Source organism: Schistocerca americana, chromosome 5 (genome assembly GCF_021461395.2).
Source record: "Schistocerca americana isolate TAMUIC-IGC-003095 chromosome 5, iqSchAmer2.1, whole genome shotgun sequence".
Lineage (NCBI taxonomy): Eukaryota > Metazoa > Arthropoda > Insecta > Orthoptera > Acrididae > Schistocerca > Schistocerca americana.
The window spans coordinates 465,851,692-465,878,765 of NC_060123.1; the positions used below are offsets into that span (position 1 = coordinate 465,851,692).

At 41.5% G+C, this 27,074-nt stretch overlaps 1 protein-coding gene across 1 annotated transcript in view; it reads right to left on the minus strand.

Annotated features, from left to right (window-relative positions):
- The window catches only part of LOC124616439, a 59,727-nt gene extending 49,333 nt beyond the window's left edge, over positions 1-10,394 (minus strand). The window contains exons 1-2 of the mRNA XM_047144747.1: positions 10,311-10,394; positions 5,444-5,579 (exon numbers count right to left, since the gene is read on the minus strand). Of these exons, the coding sequence (XP_047000703.1) occupies positions 5,444-5,579; positions 10,311-10,370 (196 nt within the window). The 5' untranslated portion in view covers positions 10,371-10,394. The remainder of the gene's footprint in view (positions 1-5,443; positions 5,580-10,310) is intronic.
- Positions 10,395-27,074: the final 16,680 nt, after the last annotated feature.

A 27,074-nucleotide genomic window follows, 5' to 3' on the forward strand; every position in this document is an offset into this window, starting at 1 on the left:
CACACACTTGAACACACTTGAAAATTACAAGATCAGCTTTGAGTCGTGGCGGCTCTCTTGGTACCGACTCTTTCCCTCGTTTTGGTCTTCGGTCAGTGGTTAAACTCGAGCACGATGTGGCGCACTGTACGAGAGAGGAAATGGGTCTCTGGAAAGAGATCAGAGCACTACGAGCCAGCAAGTGCCTTGCGAAGTGGTCGCCGATTTGGCCGGCGTCGGCTGTACTTGCGGAGTGTGGGGTACGTGCTGGACTAGGCGGGGAGCCTAGGCCCTAGAATTGACGGGGGAGGGGGGGGGGGGGGGGGGCTCAACGGTTGTTGCTACGTGTACCTGGTATCTGCGAAATGGAGAATTCATGCTGTCAAAAGTGGGCTCTTCAAAATGTTTTAAACTGAGTTTCCTGCGCCTACGTCGTTTTATTTTAACGTGTTTTCTGGCCCCTATATCGGCAGGTGTGTTTAGCCTAAAGTTGTTTATAAGTGCAGTTTCCTGTCTGCCCCTGCAACTCTGAACTCATATTCATGATTTATTGCGCTTGTCGATGTTACGATCCATTAAGTTCAGAGTGGTGCAGAACAGTAATTCAAGTTATCCGCCCCAGTGTTCGAGTTGTTTCACTGACATTGTTACCTTGAAAATCAGTGATCAATGTGGGTGTTTGTTATTTTACCCTCTCTCAGTACTGACATATAGTCTGTGCACTGCCGACCTGGATACTGTCTTTGCACCGGATAACCAATGACTATATGGCAGATTTATAGTTGGATATTTATTGAACTAGTTTCATGGCATGTTTGATGTAGTTTTGACCCGAGCGTTTCAATAATTAAATTTTTTATTCACTTGATTTCGCTGTAGCCTCCTATGTGTTTGTAATTTATATTTTGTACACTCAGATGAAATTGTGTCAGCGCGTAGGGGTTCCATGGGATATTATGGGCTTAGCTGTGTTAATTTGGTTTGGTACAAAATGGTTCAAATGCCTCTAATCACTATGGGACTTAATATTTGAGGTCATCAGTCCTCTAGACTTAGAACTACTCCAACCTAACTAATCTAAGGACATCACACACATCCATGCCCAAGGCAGGATTCGAACCTCCGACCGTGGCGCCTAGAACCGCTCGGCCACACCGGCCGGCTTTGGTTTGGTGTGCGCTCAGTTGGGGTGTCCGTAATTTAATGTTTATTAGTGCATGGTTTGTACTGTATATATCTAGGCTAAACTTGAGTTTTTGAGGGCTTTGTAACGTTCGAGATTTAGCATGTTTTCATTCGATTTGAAATTTCCATAGCTTTTTCCTCTCCCTCACTTCTCAAAGTCGTCAGAAACTCAAGAAGTGGCGTCAACTGTTTACACACGTATCAGTCAGCAACCTTCAGTAGATACGCTTAGGACATGACACTTACTCTTCACGACGGAATGCTAGTTACGAAAACCTTTCCAAACAGGTGGCTGAATAACCTTATACCTTAGTGGCAAAAGGAGGGGTCCTTCTTCGACAATTCTCAACGTCCTGGGAGATTAAAAATGTGTATAGGGACAGGAGATGAGATTCTCGCGAAACTGAAGCTGTGAGGGCGAGGCATGGGTCACGCTTCGATAGCTTGGTCGATATAACACTTTAGACGTTCTTGGATAGCTCATTAGGTAGATCAATTGCCTTCGAAAGGCAAAGGTCGGAGTCTGGAGTCCCGGTATCGCAGTTTCATTCTGCCAAGGACTTTCAGTATCAAAACTGTTCGGTAAGCACATAGAAATCAGAGGCAGTGGGATTTGGTACTAATCTTTTCGTTCGTGTACTGCTGAGGTTTTTAATGAAATATGGGAAGACATTACATCTGTCTCATCCTGAAACTCTTGCACCATAAACATATAAACACCAAGAATAATAAGCCGCCGCTTACGAATGCCAAATTCTATGGTGAGTGTGGCAGTAGATTATTAGATATAGAAGCCTATTGGGTGGGAACTAGTGCATCAATTTTATGTTGAAAAGTAATAACAAGATTTCCAATAAAATGATTTTAGTAAAATAGTTCTAAACATTGAATACATGTGTAAAATCGGATAATTCACGCACATAGACAATGTAATTCAATAGGAAACAAGCTATTACGCTAATAGATTTGAGGAAATATTAGGGCTTCAAGTGCCTTTAGAATAAGTTGACTAAAGTCAAAACACAAGCATCGATTGGCTGAAGAAGGGCCAGGAAATGTGGGTCTGACATTAACTAGGCAGTCATCCCACCCTCGTACATCTGTCCTTAGCGAACTGGCATAAGGCGAGTCGTACAGGGTAGACGGAATGCCATCTTCCACTGTTGACCTTACAGGACTTGAGGCTAGGAAAGGAACAGATCAATTAGCGGAGAATGATAGTGGTAATTAGGCATTTGCTTGTGATTAACTGAGTACGAAAAGTTAGGGCGACGTAATATCTCTTGCTGGAAGCACTGCGAGAGTAAGTTCGCGGCGTAGCCTACGCCATGGAGAAGTCCACTGATATAAGCCACTCTAACGAAGGGCAGATTGTTATGGTTCAACGCCGCGGAAAGAGCATCTGTCAAACGGCGAATGTGGTCGGCTTTTCACGTAATTATGCCGTGAACCGGTACGGAAACTGTTTGAAGGTTGTGAAACTACGGGTACACCACAAGCTGATGGACGTCCACGTTTCATCACATAACGTGGAGCTCGGAGATTTCCCGTTCTCCGGGCACAGGTGTTTCGGAGCACACCAGTGAGCGTCCACCTCCGCAGGACAATGTAGTTCAATACGAAACAAGTTATTACGCTAATAGAAATGTGTTTTCACTGTGAAACAGCGACTTCGCCAACTGTGACTGCAATTGACACGCCGTTATCGGTATTGGGCCGTGGATCAAGTGGAAGCGCGTTGCCTGGTATGCTGAGTCACATTTCTTGTTACTCCAGGTCGGTGGTCATGCCCGGATATAGCGTCCTGAAACCGAACGTGCATCTCACCGAGGTTACCGCCTATCGCGCTATGGATGACTTTTACTTGGGCTTCCATAGGATCTGTGGTAACAATCGAAGGCACCATCACAGCTGTGGACCACAATAACATTATTGCAGACCGCCTGTAGCCTATTACGTTTGATGTCTTTCCCGATGGTGAAGGCATCTTCCAGCAGTATAACTGCCCGCGTCACAAGACCAGAATCATCCTACAGCAGTTTTAGGAACACGACATTGGTATTTTGGTCACGAAATATATATGAAAAGACACAAATGGAACGCATCTGTGTCGCTTCAGGGCGCCAACTTCACCCCTACATATCTCCGGCCCGTGATTTACAGAAAACTCGTGGCCAGTGCGTAGATATTTGGTGTCATAAACCTTCACAGACCCAACAAGGAATTTTAAAATTCTTGCCGCGCACACTTACTTATTACGTACTATAAGTGCACCAAAAGGCTACTAATCAGCTGGTCACAAAATTTTGGCTCAGTAGGGTGTGGAATTAAACGCAATTTTGAACGGTAATAACAATGAACAACTGGACGATACCTAGGCCTCTCACTATCTGAATGGATTGCTACATCACTACAGTCATTAGACGAGCTTGAAGATGTAATAGGATGGAAGGTGAGTTAACACCATGAGTAGTGTTTTAGTGTCATGTGTTATGCTTTGGTGAACCAATTAATATTCTTTCTTTCATTTAGAGACGGTGTGTGTAGTATTTTGAACTGATTTTTGTTCCCAGACAGCTTTGTTGATGGTACACAGGGTGGTGAGGAATAAACTGAAAAGCTTGTAAGGGTGTTGCAGATTAGGTTATGCTAATAAATAATTGTTCAGCTGATAACACGATAAGTTGCGCTGTTCCGGAGTTAATTACCATTGTAGTTAGCTAATCAGGCGTAGATGATAGGGCAGGCTTTGCCTCGAGTTAGATCCTTGCTACCGTCCCATGTTCAACTTTTGTATCACTGTCTTGTTCGGTTTTAGGAAACCAAACGAGGAACACGTTTGGCGACGCCTTCTCTGGCTCGCGCAACGCCCTGATTGACTAATTTAAATGCTAACTCAGTCAGGAACGGCGCAATGTTTGGAATTTCATTCTTAAAAGTTGTTTCTCAGCACAAGCTACCCTGGAACACTTTTACTAGCTTTTCAGACTGTTTCTGACCGCCCTCTATAATTGAGGACTACAGAGCAATTCAACACATGTCGTAGGGAAGAATTAACGCTTGTGATTGATAAACAATGTACCATTTTAATCGACCAAATTGTTATGTTTTTACTAGTCCACTGGTGATAAAGGGGTATAGTGTGACCACAGTGATTTCTGCAGTGGGTATATCTGTGTGCATCCTGTGGAGTGCAATAGAACATTATTATATGAAAGAGAATCCACAGTCACCTATGTCAACTTTTCGTTGTGCTTTTGTTTGAAAGCATTTCTTGCAACTAGTTCAGTTTCTTGTACAACTTATTTCTTGGCCTCTCTCCTGTCTGTACAGAAAGCAGAAGGTGATATTGATAATCCTTGTACAACTTAGGTTAATATGCTCCAAAGCTGTATTACTTTTGTTCCGTATTAATAATAATCTCTGTCCTAACATTGTTTTAAATGATTTTCCTGGAATTTAACGAGTAACACCAAATGAATTTGGATGTTGTTAATACGGCGTTGCTATTGATCGGCATAATGGAACCAGTGTTTACTGAACATTCGTTTTAAGGAGTTCGATCTTTTTAAAAGAAGCATTCTTAACCAACGCAAATACTGGTGTTAATATACGTTTATTTCTTTCCATGGCCACAAATCATTCTGTTAGTGACGGATCAACAGTCATTGATTGTGCCGGTTTTTATCGCCACTCCCGCTAACAAGATAATTCCGCTTTCTCTTCTTGCTAACCACGTAACACAAATAATATTAGATTATTCACTAAGGAAGAAGATATATAGGTGGCCTGGCGTTGCGTTACAGGGTAAGGAGATAAGCTGCACAGCTAATCAAATGTGCGTGCCTTGGAAAAGTTGACTCGTACCGCAGTAAACCGGGATTTCTCTAATTTTACACTGGGGACCAATAAGTACTATGTATTCTGGGAGAAGAATTAATTTCCTGTATGGAATTGGAGTATGGTCTCGGAGGTTGTTCACTGTGCACAACATAGTTCTTGCAGTATCAACCACAGTAGACAGGAATTTCAGACTGACTTATACCTTTATCCCAACCCATATATTTCTTTCTAAGCAAACTTATTTAAATTCGGGGAACAATCATGTTCCAATAGTCATTGCTCCATTGGGGTCCCGTTACTGCAATCTGCAGCTACGTGATTACTGAATACAGACTCACTGCATCCACGGCATGGGCCTCATTTTAAGTGTGTGAGCCTGTGGTGTGGGCTATACCATACTACTGGGTAGCAGACTGTAGACTACGATTGGTCTCACTCTTGAGCGCCTTCGCGGCGGGTCTGCACGCTGCATCTCCTTCTTCCAGCAGGCAGCGCATCGCATCCTGGACTCGAGTTTCATCCGACAGTACCTCCTTCAGGTCTAGGCTGTCAAACGTGGCCGCGTACTTCTCCTGCAACACAGCACACCACTCGCTGTAACCAGAGGACTCATTGCAGGCACAGTAATTCGTATTTCCGAAAGAAACTGTCGATATTGCCCGTACCCTTCAAATTACCATCCTGGCAATCGCTTTAAACTGCAACTCGGGAGCCTGTCGGGGAACTGAAGCCACCTTCTTCCCGAAAATGTCTCTAGCACCTTGCCAATGATCCACCTCACGTAGTACATTTCTGAAGTCTTCCTTAATGAGTTGTTGAAGGCATATATACTAAAATTAGCATTGGTATGTGTGTACGCAATAAATGTTTGCTAAGTGTGTACATAAATTACACGATTAATTTTATATGCACAAAAGGTGAAAATGTCGTTAACGACCACATCCCAAAACTTTGTCACCTAACTCGGGTACAGCACCAGAAGATGAAGAAGTAGAGGAAACTTAAAAAACGACAGCGGAAATTGATCGTTGATACTGTCACTTGTATTTCAAACTAGAACTCCGTTACTTTACATATACACATGCTGTGCAGGCACTTACTGTGACTCTGTTTGAAATAGAAATATAGACCCATCGCAAACAGTTACTAAATTTTAAGTTCCTCTTATATTATTATTTACGACGTAATTTGGAGGCTTTGCTCCTTCAACAGCTGCTGGTTCGCAGGTTTAGTTCTAGTTACATTGTTCTTGGAAAATCATTGATGTAAAAGTGTGTAGGTTTTAAATTTATCGCTTTTTGTTCAGAATTCTTTTGGTGGATTCATAAGACGAAATATTCCCTTAATATTTTTTGCTTACCTTTCTCGAGGGCGCTGCATTCGGACTTAACACATTCAGAGTTTACAGACATCACTACAAATGTTACACGCACCTAGCGTTTCCTCGTTAAGAGAGGTATTACGTAGTTTTTCTATTTATGAAGATATTAATTTTTTACAGTTTTTTACGTTAAAGTGTAATAAGTATAGTCTGTTTCTCAAATATGTCATCCATTTAATTAAAAACTCTAAAGCGTATCACAGAATTTGAATTCTGAATGATATTGGATAAACTTCCTCGGTTTGTAATTTGATATGTTTGCAAAAATAACATTTTCTACAAAAAGAGGATGTACAGTAAATAAAACTAAGTGGAATCTGTTGCATATGATGTGGTTCGAGAGAAGAGGCAAGTTTCGCTAGGGTCCTTATTACTTTTGTGTGTTCGTTGTCAATCGTTTCGTTCAGAATGACAGCTGACTGTCGTTTTTGGTTTCTGTGTACGTCTGAGCTTTCCGTAATCTTTTACTTTATGCCTTTTGATTGTGCATTCGAAATGGTCAGTCAGGTATTCATGTTTGTCGTTTTGTGTTCTCCCTGGTGCAGAAGGATTCCAACAGTTCACTTACTGTAATTATTTCGTGGAAGGCCTCCATACGTTCTAATACGCTTCCCTGTGTCTAATATACAAGTTGTGACAACTATGCTGAAATTTATACACTGAAGCCTTAATTGGGTTTACGTTATTTGCTAATTGGGTATGATGGATTAATGAGTTACTTTTGAACGACAAACTGATGTTGACCTCACATTTGTTCAGGATCCTAGTTATTCAGTAGCGGATGGGACCAATAAATGTAATACTATCGCGCGTTATGGGACTAATAAATGGTTTACTATCGCGTGGTATGCTGCTATTCAGTTGCAGATGCAGCTATTCTGGCGTGTCGGTGAAACCGCGACCTGCGGTAATGGTGAGCAACAGCCGACTGGACCGCTCTCACTCCCGACCCACATCGCATGTACGCCTGTGTGTGTGTGTGTGTGTGTGTATGGGTACCGCTGACCCACACTGACTTATTGTTTTCCAAAGCCAAGTACGGTTACCCGGTTTGCATACAGCGTATCTTTGCAGCCAGTCTACTTCTGCTAGCCGGTAATCACTTCTTCGCGTAGAGATATAATTAATCTTCCCTGTAGCGCTATTTGTTTCTCCCGTTTCTCTCCCAAGCAACCATATTTTACTTACTTTTGTGATCGTATACATTATTTTTTAAGTCAACATCCCTTTTCCTCAACACACTCTGATCGGCAGAAACGAATGCGATGTGGTCAGAAAGTTTTTTTAACCAGTTTCTGACATTGTGCAACAATATTGCGCTAAAGTTCACTGTTTGTGGAAAATTTTAACATAAAAGAGATTTTCAACTACCATAGGCAAAAAGGCATCATGGATGCGCAGCTGCAGACCTCTATTTCACAAATGTAACATATTAATAACGAATTAGAGACTCCCTTTTCATTTTGTCTTATCACAAATACATTTTATTTGTTTGAAAGTATTTATTAACTGTATAATATGTATACAGCATAGCCATAAATAATAACCGTGGCCAGTGCGGTAGTCCATTATCTGTCGTACAAGCCGATTTTTCTAAATGAATTTATTTTCCTGGACGACAAACATATTTGTCATTGTCGCCTTGAGTTGTGATTTGCCTATTGGATGTATGGATAAAATCGAAGTTACCTATTGCTACTACGACCTAACGTGCTTACTGTAATTGAAAATGTTAGTCGAGTTGCAATTACAGGTTATGTGGCCCTACTGACACTCGCTGATCTCTGCACGTTGTACAAGCCAGAAGAAAAATTCTGAATCCAAAACATAGTTTTAGACACATAGTCATGTGTATACAAGGACGTATCATAAATTCATGATTACTATTTCACGTCGTACGATACGTTTTTAAAGAGTTTTCTCTCATTTCCACAACCACCCTCATCCCAACGAATGCATTCATTTCACATACTGCCATTGTTGAAGACTATAAAAGTAAGAAGGTTATGCACAGGTCCCTTGGTTGACGTTTATAGTGAATATTTAGCTGTCAGTAGTGGCGACGGGATCATTTCAATACATTTCATAAGTGTTTGGTAGTATCCATAAATTAGACATTCGCTGCCATTCTTAAGGTAAAAGTGAGCTTCATGATAACAATGCCACCCCTTACGTACCACGCACCTAACCATTAAAGGGGGCGGGAGGCGGGGGAGTGGAGTGGACAGTCGTGTTTGTGCTCCTCTACGATTCAGCCACCGTACGGTTCGTGCAACCACAACACATACATATCCGTAGAGAGGCCAGACTAGCATAGGGTTCCGGAAGTAGTACAGCAACGTTTCCATGTAGTTGCAGGAGCAACAGTCTGAATGACTTATGCTGTAATCTTACATAAGCCAACAAGGAGTTGGTGTGTTGGTACTGTGATTGGCTGAAAAGGACGGGAATTTACAGCTATTATATTTTCCGAGTACGTGCCGATTTAATCCTACGTTTATTGATGATGGTAGCCCCTTTGATAAAATATTGTGGAGGTAAAATAGTTCCCCACCAGGAATTTCGGATGAGGACTACTGAACTGGTCGTTGTCATTAAGAAAAACAAATCCCTTGATCTGTAGGTCGAAACATGGAGTAGCACATATTTTAAACGTAGCGGCGTCTGCAGGAGAGAAGACTAGAACAGCTACATCAGTCTTCGCACTGAATACCATAACAACAAATTATGTCTTAGCTTACGTCACTATTGTCGGTAACTACTCCTTACGGCGGAAGGGCAAGTATGCATAATAGAACAGCAAAACAAGTGCGTTCACAGGAATCTCACAAACTACGTGCTACTGCGCGTTCTCAAATCAGAATGCCTATCAGTGAATGTGACAGAACCACAGTTGGAAACATGGAAGCAAAAATCGAAGAAAAATCAAAGGACAAGTCTTTAATGAAGGTGTAAAATTCAGGTCAACATAGAAATCTACCTGAACATGGAAGCAATTTTGGGTACCATGATGGAAACGATGCTGCCAGTTTCACTGACTGAATAAAAATAAGTTGTCGTACGACATATTCAACTGCTGTGTGGTTATGATTAAAATGAAACTACTCACCGTTCTGTGTGAGCTGTAATTATTGTATGGCAACGAGATGTGGTAATTATGCTAGTGCATTAATGTGGAACCTATTTATGCTGAAAAAAAATAGTTTCGAATTTGCCCACAAGGTGCAACTCTAGCCCTGTAAAATATCTCGCCGACGTTTCCGGCGCACACACTGAACAATTTGTGTAAATCAACATTATTCCTTTCTCATTGGTTTAACATTTTCTGCCCACGTCCTGTTCCTAATCCATTACATACGGTAACATTTATATACTTCTTGCATTCACAGCGCCAAATTTGCACCTGGTGGCCAAAATTGGAACTAATTCTTTTTCCAGTGTAAATGGGTTCCACTTTAAAGCAATAGAATATGTACAAGTGTCGGTGCCGTATGATTATCACAGCCGACACTGGGCCTCTGTGAGTAGCTGAACTTTAATAATAACTATCTGGTAGGTTATTAAGAAGACAGCTGAAGTTAGGAATGCTTACAAACTTGAAGTCATATATTCCCTATTGAAACTACAGCAGTCTAAGAAGTGTAAAATGAGATATCTCAAATATTTGGGGACCCACGAACAGAACATCATTGTAGGAGAATGTCAGCATGGGGCCATAGCCACCAGGCTACTTATAAACTTACTAGAATACAAAGGTCCTACAGCAGTTCCTTAGTGGTGCGCCTGAAGTAGGTTTGCTACCTGAAAGCATTGTGGGCAACTGTGTATCAAGAATTGTGGGTGCTTATGGAAGATTGTGTCTAATTGAAGACTATGCACTAGAAACGCGGAGTGGCCCTTGGCGACGAGAGGTGATGCTTACCTCGGTGGCCGCGACGAACGCCAATGAGGCGCAGAGGAGCAGAGCTACGTGACGGTTCATGCTGGTGGTGTCGGCGCTGTGAGCTACCTGTTGTCGACTGTGCCGCAGTGACGGCTGGCGCGGCTTATATGCCGGCCTGGCGTGGTCTGGAGTGGCGGCGTATCGCTCTGTGGTTGCCGGAGGAGGGAGCGGGGGTCGATCACCCGACACCTCAGCCCCACTGGTTCACAGCGGGCCACGGCCGGTTACCACCTCCACCACCACGGCCGGTGTTCCACATTGATTACAAGCCACGACCTAGTCTCCTCAAACACTCTCCACCGCCTCACACAAATGCCGAAGACACATCAAGGTTCAGGTATCATCGTTGACCAAAGCTTTCTTATTAAATTTTGTGAGTTACAAAGTAACTTTCGTTTTTTCTAGGCGAATTCTCAGTCTGTGTTGTTCCAGTTATTAGTGTTCCACACCTCAGTCGGTAGAAGAGAAATCCTTATAGCATCACTTTGTTGCATCTGCCCCTCTGGGTGCCTGTCTGTCACACTTTTCTCAAGGAAAGAATGGTTAAAAATATCAAGGTTAAATTTATATCATATTTTAATCTGTAAGGTCTCTGACGGTGAATGAGTTTAAGCTATTGGGTTAACAAGGTCAAAAAGATAAGGCCACTTATGTCACATATTTCGATACTCGCTAACTAACTCATCAAAACCTATACGGTATTTCATGTGACCTAGAAATATGAAATTTGACAAGAATAAAAATTTCACATTACAACTAAAGAAAAAAATCCGAAAATTATTAAAACGGAATTATAACACATGAAAAAAATTCTTTTGGGTTGTTTATTAAATAACTGTCTGTCTATTCATCCATCTTTTAAGACCTCTTTTTATTAGCAACAGGTAGACGTATAAATTTGAAATTTGTGACGTATTCTAAGGTCTGCAGTCCTTGGCGGTGTAATTAACGTAAGCTTCAAACTCAATGGAATCAAAAGGTATTGCTATTTATGTCACAAATTTTCGTGCTCACAAACTAGCTCATCCAAACTATAGAGTATCTGCAAGGAAGCAAGCTCTCACTCTACATGCAAAGGAAAAAAGTCCATAATTGGTCATTTTTAATTAAATCATATCACTTCTTTCTCATTTGTTATCCGAATGCCTGCCTATCCTGTTAAGATCCCCTTTTCCCAGGAATGTGTAGGTGTATATCTTCCCTGCATCGATATCGATAAAAAGCCAGAAATGTCTAGATTCTCAATTCCTGGTATCAATGAAATGTCTGTATAAATAATAAAGTTTGTACCAAACCCTCGGTACGTGAGTCCTACTCGCACTTCTCCGGATGTTTATTTGTTTATTTTTCTTTCGCAATGCACGAAATGACTCTGTTGACTCATAACCAGCACCGATTCAGAAAATGTCGCTCTTGTGAAAGACAATTGGCTGTTTATTCTCAACAAATAATGAGCTCTAACGACAAGTGATCTCAAGAAGATTATTTCCAGATTTCCAAAGGGCGACTGACAATTTTCATCACAGATGGCTTCTATTCAGTGTGACATCCTCATAGTTGTCCGACTGGATTCGTGACTTCCTGTTAAAACTATCACAGTGAGTAGTATCATGGGACGTCATCTACTCAAACAGAAATGGTATCTGAGGTTCTCAAATGTAACGTTATAGGCCTTCTGCTGTTCGTAATTATTTAAAGAATTTAACAGACAATCTCAGTCGCCCTATCGGTTTGTCTGGTCTATGTGAACGAATTGCAGAATAATTTCGACAAGATATCTGCACAGTTGGCCCCAAAGAAGAAATAGTGTGAAGGCCTTCTCACGAATACTAATAAATTTCATAAAATTTCGGTTATATGTTAAATAACACAGATTTAATGGTTGTAGATTTAAGAATGGGAAAAGAAATATCGGAATTACTAGATGACGATCAGTTCAGCTTTAATAAAGGTGAAAGCACTAGAGAGGCAGTTCTGACGTTGCAATTGATAGTGGAAGCAAGACTTAAAAAACATCATCCACGTTCATAGAATTTGTCGACCGGGAATAAGCGTTCCTGAATGTCGAAATGTGCAAAATGTTCGAAATTCTGAGGCGAATAGGGGTAAGATGTAGGGCAAAACGAGTAATATACAATATGTACAAGCGCCGACAGGGAATAATGAGAGTGGAAGACCATGAGCGAAGTGCTCGGAGTAAAAAGGGTGTAAGAGAGGGAGGTAGTCTTTCGTCCCTACTATTCAATCTAAACATTGAAGGAACCATGACGGAAATAAAAGAAAGGTTCAAGAGTGAGACTGAAATCCAGGTTGAAAGGATATCAATGATGAGATTCGCTGATGATTTGCTGCTCTCAGTGAAAGTGAAAGAGAATTACAGGATCTGTTGAGTGGAATGAACAGTCCAATGAGTACAAAGTATGGACTGAGATTACATCGAAGAAAGACAAAAAGAATGAGCGGTAGGAAAAATGACAAACTTGATATCGAAATCAGGAATCTCGAAATAGCCGAAATTAAGGAATTTTGCCACCTAGGAAGTAAAATAACCGAGGACGGACGGAGCAAGGAGCACACAAAAAGCAAACTAGCACTGGAGAAAAGGGCATTCCTAGCCAAGAGAAGTCTGCTTCATTTTAAGGAAGAAATTTTTGAGAATGAACATTTAAAGAACAGCATTGTATGGTAGTGAAACATGAATTGAGAGAAAATCGGAACGGAAGTGAACCGAAGTATCTGACATATAGTGCAACAGAAGAATTAGGCGGAGTGAAAAGGTAAGGAGTGGGGAGGTTATCCGCAGAATCGGCGATCATAGGAGTGTATGGACAAAACCGGTAAGAAGAAGGGCCAGCATGATAGGACATCTGTTGAGACATGAGGGAACTGTTTCCACGATGGAAGAGAGAACTATAGAGGATAAATACTGTTTATGAAGAATAAGATTGGAACACATCCAGCAAATAACTGAGACGTACGGTGCTACTCTGAGACGAAAAGACTGATACAGGAGAGGAATTCGTGGTGTCGCATGAAACATCATACCAATCTGAAAAAAATAAAAAGAGAGAGATTGAACTAAATACATTGATTTTACCACTACGCACGAACTGAAATCACTTAGGAAATGTCATAGGAGAGATGAACCAAAGACTAAAGTATTAGAATATGCAACAGAATTACTAAGAAGACTGCACATACTACGCTTTTTTGTAGTATCGCAGCACATATAGGATCCTTACCGGCTATGAACGGATAACGTGAGAAAAGTTCAAAGAAGGGCAGCTCGTTTTGTATTATCACGAAATAGGGGAGAGTTGTCACGGATATGAAACGCGAGTTGTCTCAATCATTAAAAGCAGGCCAGGGTGGCCGAGCGGTTCTAGGCGCTACAGTCTGGAACCGTGCGACCGTTACGGTCGCAGGTTCGAATCCTGCCTCGGGCATGGATGTGTGTGATGTCCTTAGGTTAGTTAGGTTTAAGTAGTTCTAAGTTCTAGGGGACTAATGACCTCAGAAGTTAAGTCCCATAGTGCTCAGAACCATTTGAACCATTTGAGCCAATCATTAAAAGATAGGCGTTCTTCGAAGTGGATACCGCTTAGAAGGATATCTGCGCTCCCTTAACATTAGGCGTGGTTTTATTTCCGTAGTTTCACTGGATAGATCAGGACGGCGTTTCATTTCTGATGCTTTCTCACACGCAGGAAAAATGTTGATGGCATCTTTACCCTCTGCCATAGATGTGCAGAGTATAACACAGACACAACGTGAAGGTTCCCATTTCTGACCCAGGAAAACTAAGGATAAAATTGCATGTTTGCTTCCAGAAGTAAATGACTGATTTGTATCCCACGTTAAACGACGAACCCAACTTAGGTAAACGACAGATTCCCAGTACTAAAATTTGCCCTGTGTTGTTTCCAATCAACATTGCGCAAAAGTCTTTCTAACGTTTGGTGAAGGAAACGGGGTAAAATATCTTAGTTGAAATCGACAACTTCGGAAATATTCTCAAAGAATTGAAACTTCAAATAAACGTGAAGTTTCCTGGTCTGTAATGTTTTGACACTGTTTAGCATTATTTTATTCTTCTGTTCTGTCGAATAATACCATTATTATGACCTTCAAATGACACTGTTGCTGTGAAGAAAATGGATCCTATTTATTGATCGGTTTTGCAAAATCCCAAAATATATAAATTCGGGAGCAAGAAGTCATTCCTAGCACCGTTTCTGTCACAAGATTTAGTGCAGTCTTCGTAGTATTGCTTCTGGTTGACGAAGAAATCGCAGTCGCTCTCAAACTAAGCACAATAAAATTCATAAGATTTCGTGCCTGAATTTTTAGTACTGATGGAAACGTTTCTTTCCAAATTGCATAGATAAATACTTTTTTCCGATATCTGCCATGTAGTCTGTTATGATTATGTTGGGCTCGTTCACATTTGTTATTTAAAAATAATTGCAGGTATTGTAAGGTCTGAGGATGAGACAGAGATAAAGCTGAGATGTGTGTCAGTGCCGTCGGGTTCAAAGGAGACTGACTAAATGAGATTTTAGCCTTGCAGTCACCGTGATGAGGTAGAGAATATGGTGGCGTAAGAACGAAACGGAGGCCTGGTGCTGTTAACCGGGGTTTCGACGTCTTTGTGAGATAGTGTTGCAATGTCCGCTGGCAGACGTGGAGGCAGATTAAGCACTTCTACCGAAGTAGGGAACAGTTACGAGGGTATGCTGAAACGTAATGCCACCAAGTTTTTCATTCTGTTCTAAGTATCGGTTGACTTGTTACCTGTCATGCTTATTAGACGGTCGACTTTGTAGCATCACTAACGCATGTTGTAACCCTCTGCCGTCAGAGGGTACAGAACTGAAGCGTCTAACACGGCATTGGTAACGTAACTATGTCAGTGAGTGTGAAACAGCACAGAAACCTGACGGCACGAATTTGAAGACTTCGCCCACACATAAGCTCCCTCTCCTTGAACATGAGAATAAAAGATCACACATGAGCGCAGCTACATCCGCAAAAGTCTGACGCCTTGGGTTCACTGTCACTCATTTTCCTCCATACAATCCTGATTTCAACCCATCCGATTTTCATGCTTTCAGAACTTAAACAACACCTTCAAGAGTTTAACTTTCATAGTGATGAAGCGGTGCAAGCAGAGGTGAGGTTGGACTCCATCAAAAAAGTCAAACATTCTTCGGTGACGATATGAAAAAACTGGTGTCTCGTAGACAGAAATGTGTTCATCGCCAGGCTGACTGTTGAGAAATAAATATTTAGGCATGAGGACTGAAGATGTAGAGTATTAATAAAGTCATTTAATTAAAAAAACTGTTTAGAGTCTTTACATGAAAAATTCAGAGGCATTACTTTTTAGAATGCTAGATTTTATTTGGAAATGATGGTATACTAAATATAACTTGAACCTACCTGATACGATCATATACAAACGTATATCTGTAATCAGTGAGTACTTCGAGATGCGGTTCCCAGAAAGTCGCAGCGATCATTAGGATGAATTTTGTGACGTACGCAAGTTATTTTTACGTTCATACCTGCCGCATTATGATACCGAATTGTTTTTAATGGAACTGCCAAGCTTTTTATGTAATTCTGGAGAGACAAGTGGACTTAAATATGAAAACACGTTTGGATATTGATAATATGGTGACAGGATAAACCACTGTCACAAACCATTGTTAGGACAACAGATTCCACAAACTTCTACTCCACTGTACGAAAAGTGACCAAACTCGATTATTATGTTTATTATTGTGACTGCCAAGCGCTAGAAATTTTGATATTGAGCTTTGACAGATGTTCGTTGATGATGCATGTATATTTATGTTTGTGTGTGTGTGTGTGTGTGTGTGTGTGTGTGTGTGTGTGTGTGTGTGTGCATGTCTGTGTCTGTGGTGCGAGAAGAAAGAAATTTTATTGTTGTACAACACGGGTTGCACACTTGGTGATTATTATCATTTACCAATCCACAGATTTGTGGCAGATTAGCTTCAGTCATTATAGCAGATATTTGCAAACACTCTGTTCGCTGGAATACAAAATCGTACGAGAGACAACCACAGAAGTGTCGTGTGTCATCTTCGAATACTTTTTCGTGCAGTATTACTATTGCCTAATCACGGACAGAGCAAGGAGGACATCAAAAGCAGACGAGCACTGGCAAAAAGGGCAATGATGGCCAAGAGAAGTCTACTAGTATCAAACATAGGCCTAAACTGGAGGAAGAAATTTCTTGGAATATACGTTTGGAGCACAGCATTGTATGGTAGTGAAAGATGGGCTGTGGGAAAACCGGAACAAAAGAGAATGGAAGCATTTTATTTGTGTTGCTACAAGAAAATGTTGAAAATTAGGTGGACTGGTGAGGTAAGGAATGAGGTGCTGCGCAGAATCGGAGAGGAAATCACTGACAAGGAGAAGGGACAGGATGAGAGGACATCTATTATGTTATTAGGGACTGACTTCCATGGTACTAGAGGGGGCTGTAGAGGGCAAAAACTGTAGAGGAAGACTGCTCTTGGAATACATGCGGCTGATAATTGAGAACGTAGGTTGCAAGCGCTACTCTGAGAAAATTCGTGCTGGGCTGCATCAAACCAGTCAGATGACTGTTGACTCAAAAAAAAAAAAAAAAATAAATAAATAAAATAAACGTAGTCAAAGGATTTTCTCGGTAATGTAGTGTGGATCGATGGCCGTCCACTAATGACTCTCCCATACCACCTCTGATGCGCATCTCATGCCTCTGACTGCGATGGAGAGAGTAACCCAGAAACATTTTGTACCATGTAGACCAGCGTGAAAAATGTCCTGTTTGAGACTCTTTGGTCGTAGCAGCTGCATATGGCATATGCTGTCATAGAATTTGTGCAACATTCCAACAAGGCTGCTGCTCGTCATCTATATGTTCGACTGACTCATTGAATTGTTGTCCAGTTTTTATGACACAATTCGACACAATGCTAATAATATTTTAAGCAACACGAAAACTGTCTGCACAAGGATTCACGATGTTGATGTGGACGTCCACTTAATAGTCTCGCTAATGCATAGCTTCTCATCATTAAACACTGAATGAGTGCAGTTATACCATTCCACGGATCTGCACATCATATACGGATTTGTGACTAATGCTGCTGCCTGGTATTGCCCAGTTGTTTCCACTCACACTAAAAATCAAATGGCTCTGAGCACAATGGGACTTAACATCTGAGGTCATCAGTCGACTAGAACTTAGAACTACTTAAACCTAACTAACCTAAGGACATCACACACATCCATGCCCGAGGCAGGATTCGAATCTGCCACTGTAGCGATCGCGCGGCTTCAGACTGAAGCGCCTAAAACCGCTCGGCCACACTGGCCCGACCACACACACTGATCGGATATATACTGCCTCTACCTAGCTGAAAGGGGCTCCATGGCATAATAGCTAATGGTAGCTGATTCATAGCTCCAGTGGCAGCTTTCGTTACGCTACAAACGGAAGCCCGATCAGTATTAATGTGTGAGAGGATGCCTGGTACGAGGCTGCTTGTTCATAGGCCAAAATGTGTGCAAACGGTTATCGATACTCCTAGCTGACAGCGGCCCCAAGTAACAATGATCTACCTACGCAGCAGCTTCTGACTGTAGATTTCAGCATCCCAGGAATGAAACTAAGTGTCACTAGTGACCGGAACCGGAATGATGGATATTTGAACATCAGTTGAGGAATCGGCACAACCTGTAATACACAGCTGTAAAACACTTACACAACATGTTGGATTTTCCAGCCTTCTGCAATGAGCTATCTGAGATTTAGTTACTGGACTCGTGACAGCTATAATGGCGGTCCAAATTTTTTTATAAATGCAGAAAAATACTGGAAACAACAGTCCCCTCTCTTAGCGGATCAAAGACAGACGTTATAGAACACATTTCAGTACAAAAGAACTCCTAAATAACGTAGGAGTCAGTCACAATTTTCTCGCGGTTTCTTTTTTTTTTTTTTTTTGAATCAGGAAAGAAATTATGTAACTTCCGGTGGATTGTATACGGTCACATTCACAAGCGAAAAATACGGATAACGTTCAATAGCTTATTAGAATTCAGTAAATGCGTCCAGCTTCGTGCGCGTTTGTCCCTTTTATCGACCCTCAGTGCAACATCTGTGATCAGAGGTGCTGACTGTCCACTTGTGTCTGAAGATGGTTGTGGAATAAGGGAAAGCGAGAAGAACCTGGCATACAGGAAAATGCTTGAGTAATCATATACTCGTCTAGCGGTAAGAAATTATCAAGATAAAAGGAAAGAAGACAAGAAACTGCACCGGTGGAAGAAAAGGGAACGTGAAAGAAAGAAGATGGTAGAACTGGAGACAACTGGAAAGACAAATGATACTAGAAAATTTTATCAGTAAATTAATTGAGAAAGAAGAGCATTTAAGACGGCACCAACCTGAGTAAAAGTAAAATGGGACACTACTAACCGATGATCAAGAGGTATTGGAGCGTTGGGTAGAGTATTTCAGTGAACTGTTGAATGCTTCAGAGTCCCTATCGAAGATATCCCAGTTCGTCCAGAAGATGATGACTTAGTACTTCACCCCTTCCCAAGGAGAAATGAACAAAGAAATTGTTACATTCAAGAACAATAAAGCATCAGGGACTGACAATAGAACATCTGAACTATTGAAAGCTGGAAGAATTGAGCTAAATCGTAGGATCTACAAGACTGTGTGCCTCATCTGGGAAAAGGAAGAGTTTCCAGAAGAATGGAATGTAGGGACAGTGCGTCTGGTGCATAAGAAAGGAGCTCTATTTGAATGCAGCCACTACAGAGGGATAACAGCCTTTAAATATTATACGAGTAAAGTACTATAAAATACCCTGTTTAGTGGATTTTCACCTGTAGCAGAAGACATTATTGAAAACTATCAATGCGGGTTCAGAGCAGAAAACTCAACTGTAAATTAGATATTGGTTCTCCGACAAATAGTAGAAAAGGCACATGAATTCAATGTTGGTGTCCACCATCTTTTCATTGACTTTAAATATGCGTATGACACAATAAATCTGGCCAAACTTTATGAGGCAATGAGAGAATTTATAGTGCCTGAAAAATTATTATAGGTCACCCTAAAGCATCCCCCGTGTACCTTGCGGGTGCAGCCCAGGCTATTACCTCAGTTTCCCTTTCGAACTGGGCTAAGACAAGGAGATGGGCTTTCCTACCAACTTTTCATCTTGGCACTTGAAAAAGAAGTAAGTGAAACCGGAATTCAGACAAGAGGTAAAATCCACTATAAGTCTGTACAGTTGCTGGGATATGCAGATGACTTGTATTTAATGAGCAAAACACTTAGAGATCTACAAAATACATTTTCAGCTCTGAAATTGAGTGCAGAGAAGATAGGCCTAAGAATTAATGAAGAAAATACGAAGTATATGTGTAATTGCACTAACCACCCCTTACAGCCCACGATAACCCTTGATGGAATGACATTTGAGCGAGTGGAATGTGGGGTTAAAGATAAAAGCAAATGGGACCATCTTTACTGAAATTACCGCTCGCATAAGTACTTCTAGCCGTCGCTACTTTGGAATGTTGCGACATTTTAAATCTATCACGAGGGACAAAGTGCCGACTTAGCAAAACGCTGATACACCCAGTACCTACTTATGGCTCAGAAATATGGATAATTACAAAGCAGGGTGAAAAGAAACTGAGATCACGTGAGAGAAGTATACTGAGGAGGAATTTTGGACCTGGGGAAGGCGAAGGAACAACGAATTTTATAAGGCGGATGATGTGGTAAAGTTCATAAAGATGTGTAGACTGAGATGGGCTGGACATGTAATGCGACTAGATGAGACAGATCCCGCAAGGAAAGCCTGCTGCAGTGAACCTGGAGGAAGGAGAGCAATAGTAAGTCATAGGTTGAGACGGAGCGACGAGGTTGGAGAGGACGCTGCCCGAGTCGGTTGCCGTAACTGAGGTCGAAGTCCAGAGAAGAATGGCAGAAAATTATTGAGGAGGCCAAGTCCCACCCCGGGATGTAGTGCCAATTGAAGAAGAAGAAGAACAAAGTTACCGTGTCATAACGTTTAAAATTTGTAAATGCCTTTTCGAAGGATTAGAAGCAAAGTGAGGTGGTATGAGGTAATTGAACAGCAAAATTGCTTCTCTGGATCGCCGTGTTATTGGTCTATAAAAAGCAACAGCATTCAAACCTTTTTCAGCTAGGAGGTCATCAGTACCCTAGAACTTTGAACTACATAAACCTAACTAACCTAGAGACATCACACACATCCATGCCCGAGGCAGGATTGGAACCTGTGACCGTAGTGGTCTCGCGGCTCTAGAGTGTAGCGCCTAGAACCGCACGGCAACTCAGGCCGTCTAATAGTTCCGAGTGGACAGCCGATAACAGAATACTCTAATTCGTAGTTAAACACTGGCTATCCTGGAAGAGCCCCAAAGGCCTTCTAGAGTCGTATCTTTTGCGTCTTTCTAAGTACCCGGCCCGCAGATCTCCTTCACGTAATCCGAGGTCGTCCTAGTTTCCTCCAGCTTGTGTGACCCCATCAGTCGTCGGTTGCCCTGAGACAAGGTGAAGGATTTGAAAGGAGCCTCCACATTCTCTTCTTAATTCGCTCTTCTGTTGGTCTCTATATGAGTATTTCCCAAACGTTACTAAATATAGAAGACATAGATCCTCCTACAGTAGCATTATTTCAGGAATCCTTTAAAAAGGTAGGTTACGTAACTCTTTCAGGGATGAGTTATATTTGAGGAACACAAATACTTGAAAGATTCTGTTAAATATTGGGTGTTTGATATTGAATTTGGCTAGCTTCACAAATAGATTGCATATGTCAGAGCGTACTCCTTGAACTGTTGATTTGGCGCTAATAATCCGCCATCTTCTCTTGTCATCAATCTGCTGGTATTAGTGAACTTAATTTCTTCCTCTATAGCGTTTCCACTTACGTGGATGCCGTATTGATTCTCAGTTCGCTGGAAATTTCTATTACTAATAATGACTCGAAATTTTCTTAGTAAAAGGGTCTGTTTAATTTAGGACAAGAGGTAGCAGACATTTGTGTCTTACTTGCGAATCCACGTCAAGGGTTCTTATTTCAATATTTTTCATCTGATGTTTTATAAATCAATTTCCTAAGCACGATCAAAATCCAAGAAGTTACGTTAAACTGTGAAAACTATTGCTTGATGATTTGTATAATACTGATCTGACTTAGACTTGTCGTACGTTTCCCGAATCCCGACTGGTATGAGGTAAGAACATCGACCTACTTCTGTAACCTTTTCATATGTATTTTCCTCATGATGCTTCGAATAATAGTTAAATTATACCTCTCTAGTTTCTGTAAGCTAAAAGATCGTTTTTCCTCAAGAACTTTGACGCGATATTCTAGATGAGTCTTTATCAGAACTGTTACATAGCAGTACTTTATGAGCATGACACCGATGTAGTCAGTGCTTCCAGACTTCACTTTCTGTACGATATAAAAAAAATTATACCTTAGGTGCCAAACTGCAATTTTGAGCTACAGTACATCGGTGCATCTCAGAGCACACTATTTGTGAGCAGTATTCATTTACAAACGACAGACGATTTTATGCCGTAAGGAGAACGTCCACCACAAGGTCAAGGAAGATTATCATATAACATTTCAGACTCAGAAACTCTTTGTAAATATACTCTAAGACAAACAAAAACCGACGCACCACAAGGGAATTATTAGAATGGGACGGAATTCGGTAGACGTGATGAACATGTTCAGACAAACAATTGGTTACAGTTTCAGAAAAATTAGATGGTTTATTCTAGATAAAGAGCTTCACAAATTCAGCATATCTGACCCTCATGCAGCCAGTTATTCGACAGAGCATCGATTGATAGAGCCGTTACCTGCCCCTTAGGGACGGTAGAACGCCCGGCTATGCCGTTCCCGTTACCATGGCGGCAGTAATGTCGGTTTTATTTACGACATGGTGTGTATTCATCTGGCTTGTATAGCTGGCGATGTTTCCACCTATGTGTGTACTGTTTGTGCTGTTGCCAATTACTTACAAAACACGCCATTTTCTTAGCAGCCCTCGTAACATTCGCTATTTTGAAGACACTTAACCTGAGATAACTAGTCTGAATCCTAATGACAGAAGACATTTTGAGCATTCCAGAATGAAATTTTCACTCTTGAGCGGTGTGTGCGCTGATATGAAACTTCCTGACAGATTAAAACTGTGGGTCGGACCCATACTCGAAGTCGGGACCTTCGCCTTTCGCGTGCAAATGCTCTATCGACTGAGCTCCCCAAGCACGACTCACAACCCGTCGTCACAGCTTTACTTCCGCCAGTACCTCGTCTACTTCCCCTACCTCCTGCCAGGAGAGCTTCTGTGAAGTTGAGACGAAACGAGACGAACAGGAATGACTCATTAATTCAACGTACGATGAGTAATCACCACGGACGGCAATACTCCCATGCTGGCCACATTCCTTCCGTACCTCCACCTGCTCGGGTTGACAACTGTTGGGACCGTTAGTGCATGTGGACGTGCTGCTGTACGTCTTAGCAACACATCCAACACTTGATCGATGGGACTCAAGTCGAGCGAGAATTGGCAGACCAGTCCATTCGCCGAGTAATATCCTCTCGTTCCAAGAGTTACTCACCTGCGCTGTTAGATGCGGTCGCACTTTTGCATCAGGGCGGAGTGTACGCTCATGGGTGAGACGTACAGTGCAGTAAAAACGTTGACTGGTGACTGGTCAGTACACACACGCAACATTACGCCTCCACTTACCATGTCACCTGGGCTGCTAAAACGATCATGTTCGTGGGTGCAATACATTTTCCCACCTTTCGCCTTAAGAGTACGTCTGCGCCGATGACCTCTCATTGAATCCTAGCAGTGGGTCGCAGTCCCCGTACATTAAAATCTTCTCTGCTGCTGTGTTTCAGCCCGTGGAGCACCTCTTGCTGTTGCGTTACCCAATGCTCTCACCGCCAAAGTAAATGTGCTCAGTGAAGAGAGCGCACAGACGCCCTTCCTATTCAGGCGTCCGAATTAAATTAAAAGGAGGCATCACGCATGATTCCTGAAATCTTACTGTGCTACAAGGGATGGACGGAAAAGTACCCTCACAATATAATATAAAGCCTGCACCCAGAGAGCAAAGACACGGAAAGCTGGAAACTGGTGAGGTGATGGAATGAAGAAACTGAGATACTTGAAGACGCAGACAAAGGCACTTGCAACCGTCGAACGCGTCCTAGTTATCTATTTTAGTCCATTGATCCTGTCTGTAACCAAGCATATCATACCTAAAGTTACGATCAGTTAGTTAACATTCCCGGGACAAATATATTAATTTCAAGGAGAAAAACTAAAAGCAGGATTTTATTAAAACTGATAACATTACAAAAATACGAAGTCACATTTGAAATTAATTATGAGGAGCGTACAGGTTTCCAATAAAAAATTCGTTCATGATTTAACACTAAATCACACAATAAGTCCCATTTCTGATATCCAACAATAGAATTTTCATTTATCATACATTTAGAGTAATAACTGGACTTCTTCAGTTGCGATTTAAAAGTTGTATCGGATGATGTCTCTAACCCAAATTATGAGGCCGTTATTAAAGGTAGTATTCACGCAAGCAATGGCATGCGCTTGCTATAATTTTCCACTCTACGAAGAAAGAGTTGCCCACCATTTACTCTGTCTTAACAAAGAACAGAAAACAGCAGTTAGGATACAACTGTCATTGAAACGACTGAGCTGTAGAAAGCAGAACGGTAGTGGCAGCTCGAGCAACGGGTATCACAGACTGCCTGTGTGGCAGAGATAGGCGTGTGTTGTGCCACGCCCCAAACTCTTTTGCATTCCCTAAAACTGCCCATAGTGCGCGATACTTCGTTACACGTAGAACTGGGCACCGTTTGCTGACTGTCACTGAACGTTTCACAGGGGAGATTTTGCATATAGCTGCGTGATTTATGAGCTGTCCAGACATTTGCAAAGGACAGATTAGAAGTAAAATATTTTCAGGGGGTATTTAATAGGGCAATTACCAGTTCCTGTTTGACGCAAAGCTGCTACTCACGTCATCACCGCTTGTTTCTGCAATACTTGCCGCTATCTTTGTTCCTGGAAAACGAATAGACGACTTTATGGTGAAAGTGAAGCACATATAGGATTTAGCTTTAAAGTGGCAAAATATTCTTGTCCAATTTTGTCGTAAATAATAGGGCCGAATTTCAAAAAGCGCTGAAATGAGACTCCTGCATCATATTAAATTTACACCCGCGTCCATTTATGCAGATATTAAGCAAGTTGATATAGAACAGTTGGACAGATCATGAAATCTTGAGGCATCACAAGGAATTTATTTGCTTGGTTGGAGTTTACCGCGACATGTTATGATGTAACGTTCCTTTGAGGCTAGTGGAAACAAACACTCTTCATGTAACTTAATTGTTGAGTACATTGCAGTAAAATTATAATCGACTATGTTTCTCTGCCATATAATCTGTAACTGTATACCTTAACATAACAGTTGAACCCTAAATAATTTATCGCTAAGGCGTGGAACTACGTCAGAGAAGTGTGTCCATTGAGTGAGGTGTGGTTATAAAATAACGGGATTATTGCTGTTAAAAACATTTTACTTCAGGAACGTACGTACTTAGTCCCTCCTCTATGCCTACAACGCTCCATACAAATTTTCCATTGATGATAGTAGTGCTGGAAAGGTTCCACTGTGGGGACCTGATAGCACGTACTGCCTTTTCTTTCGATGCTTCAGCGCGCTGATGTCTTGTTTCTTTTAATGCAGATTTGAACTTGGGGCGTACATAATACACATGCCGCTAGATCCAAGAGTAAAGTGGATCGTCCAAACCCAGGATGGTGTTCACCTTAACAGGCACTGCGGTGTTGGCCAGTGCGTTCTCTTTATGCAGAACCCATGAACTGCTTCTCCGTAACCTCAAGATACTAATACTGATTAATAGTTAGACATTCAGGAACCCAGTGAAGATAATAGTTCTATTATTATCGAAAACAACAATCGTCATCGCTTTATCCTGATATGTCCATTCGAGTTTCTTTCGCTACCTAAAGTTAGGAGCTTCCGGTGTATGGATTGGCGCTTACTGTATAATTCATAAATAAAATATAAAGATTCGTCAAATTTTGTTGTCCTTTCCAAGATATTAGGATCATTTTTAGTGGTATTCAAAATGTGAGTACAAACATTTTCACGAACTTCTTGTTGATCGATCGTGAGAATTTGCGATAACTTTTTTCGTGTTAAATTGGTTCTTTGTAAATTCCTAGAGTTTCCGCGAGCGGCCGAATACTCAGCCGATTGTTATATCGAATCAGCTTACCTACTTTTCGATATTTCCATGTGTTGTTGATGTTGAAGGGCATCTCGTGCGGGAGTCGTCTTCAGCGTCTTCTAGGTGACTTCGGAGATGCTTGAACCACTCAAAGCCTCGTGTACTAGATATACAGTCTCCACCATACAGTTGTTTCAGCAGGAGACAGTTTTTAACAGCAGTTTCTCCAAGTTACGTGCGAAACTTCACTACAGTTCGTGGCTCTAGTATTACATTACCATTATTCCTGCAAAAAAAGTTCACAAACGAAGGCCACGGTCGCACTGACTTGTCTACATACACCAGAGATGCAGAAATCGACTGAAAAGTCCTCAAGATTCCCAGATATTGATCGTTCATCTTTGTCACATACCTACTTACTCTGTGAGAATAGCAACCATGTCATTTTATAGCCACTCATACAACGTAATTTGTTGATTCTTGATGAACAAATTATTCTTGCCGAAGTTCGTGAGAATATAGCGCACAAGGCGATATAAGAAAAAGAAGAAGGTTCAACTCCCATGTTCGGGCTTATGCACGAGATAAGCCTGCTCTCCCGCAGATACTGCAGTGCGCTGTAGAAAGCAAAGAGGGTCAATGAGGCGGGGAAATCATGAAGCCAGTTATTGCTACATCGAGGTATCCGTGTAAGAGTATCATACGTTGTGAACCAACACCACATAGCTCACGAAAAAGAACTGCCAATAAATGAAGCTAAAAGAAACCAATAAAATTCAGTAGCGATTACTTTTATTAAGAGAAATGTAACACTAAGGTGTAGTGAAATTTCTGCTGTAAGTGGTAACGAAAAGTCACAGAAGTTCAGGAGGTACCAGGTCAACTTCCTTCTGCTGAGCGAATGTCTAGGATTCGGGTTACAGCCTGTGGAGACAACCAGTGTCAACTAAAACCACTAAAACCATAACGGTAAAATTTTACATGTCTACATCTCCGTCAATATCTGTACTCAGTAAGGCACCGTACTGTTCTTAATGTACTTTGTTGCCACCATTACTTCCCTGTAATCTTGTTTCAGTAGCGAATTGTCTGTGGAATCAACAATTGTTACTGAGCTTCTGTGTGAGCTCGAATCTCTCTCATTTTACTTTAATCGTCTCTTAGTGAGCTATATGTAGGAGGAAACAAAGGAAAAAAGTCCAGGTTGCATGTCCAGCCGTAAACAGGAATAACACTGTTGTACTGTATATGTCGTATTGGGTAGTAAAAAAAAAAAATCAATTGAAAAGGAAATCTTCTTCTCACGCACTTTCCGTACAGGGCCAGTTATGTCCTGATACGGTTA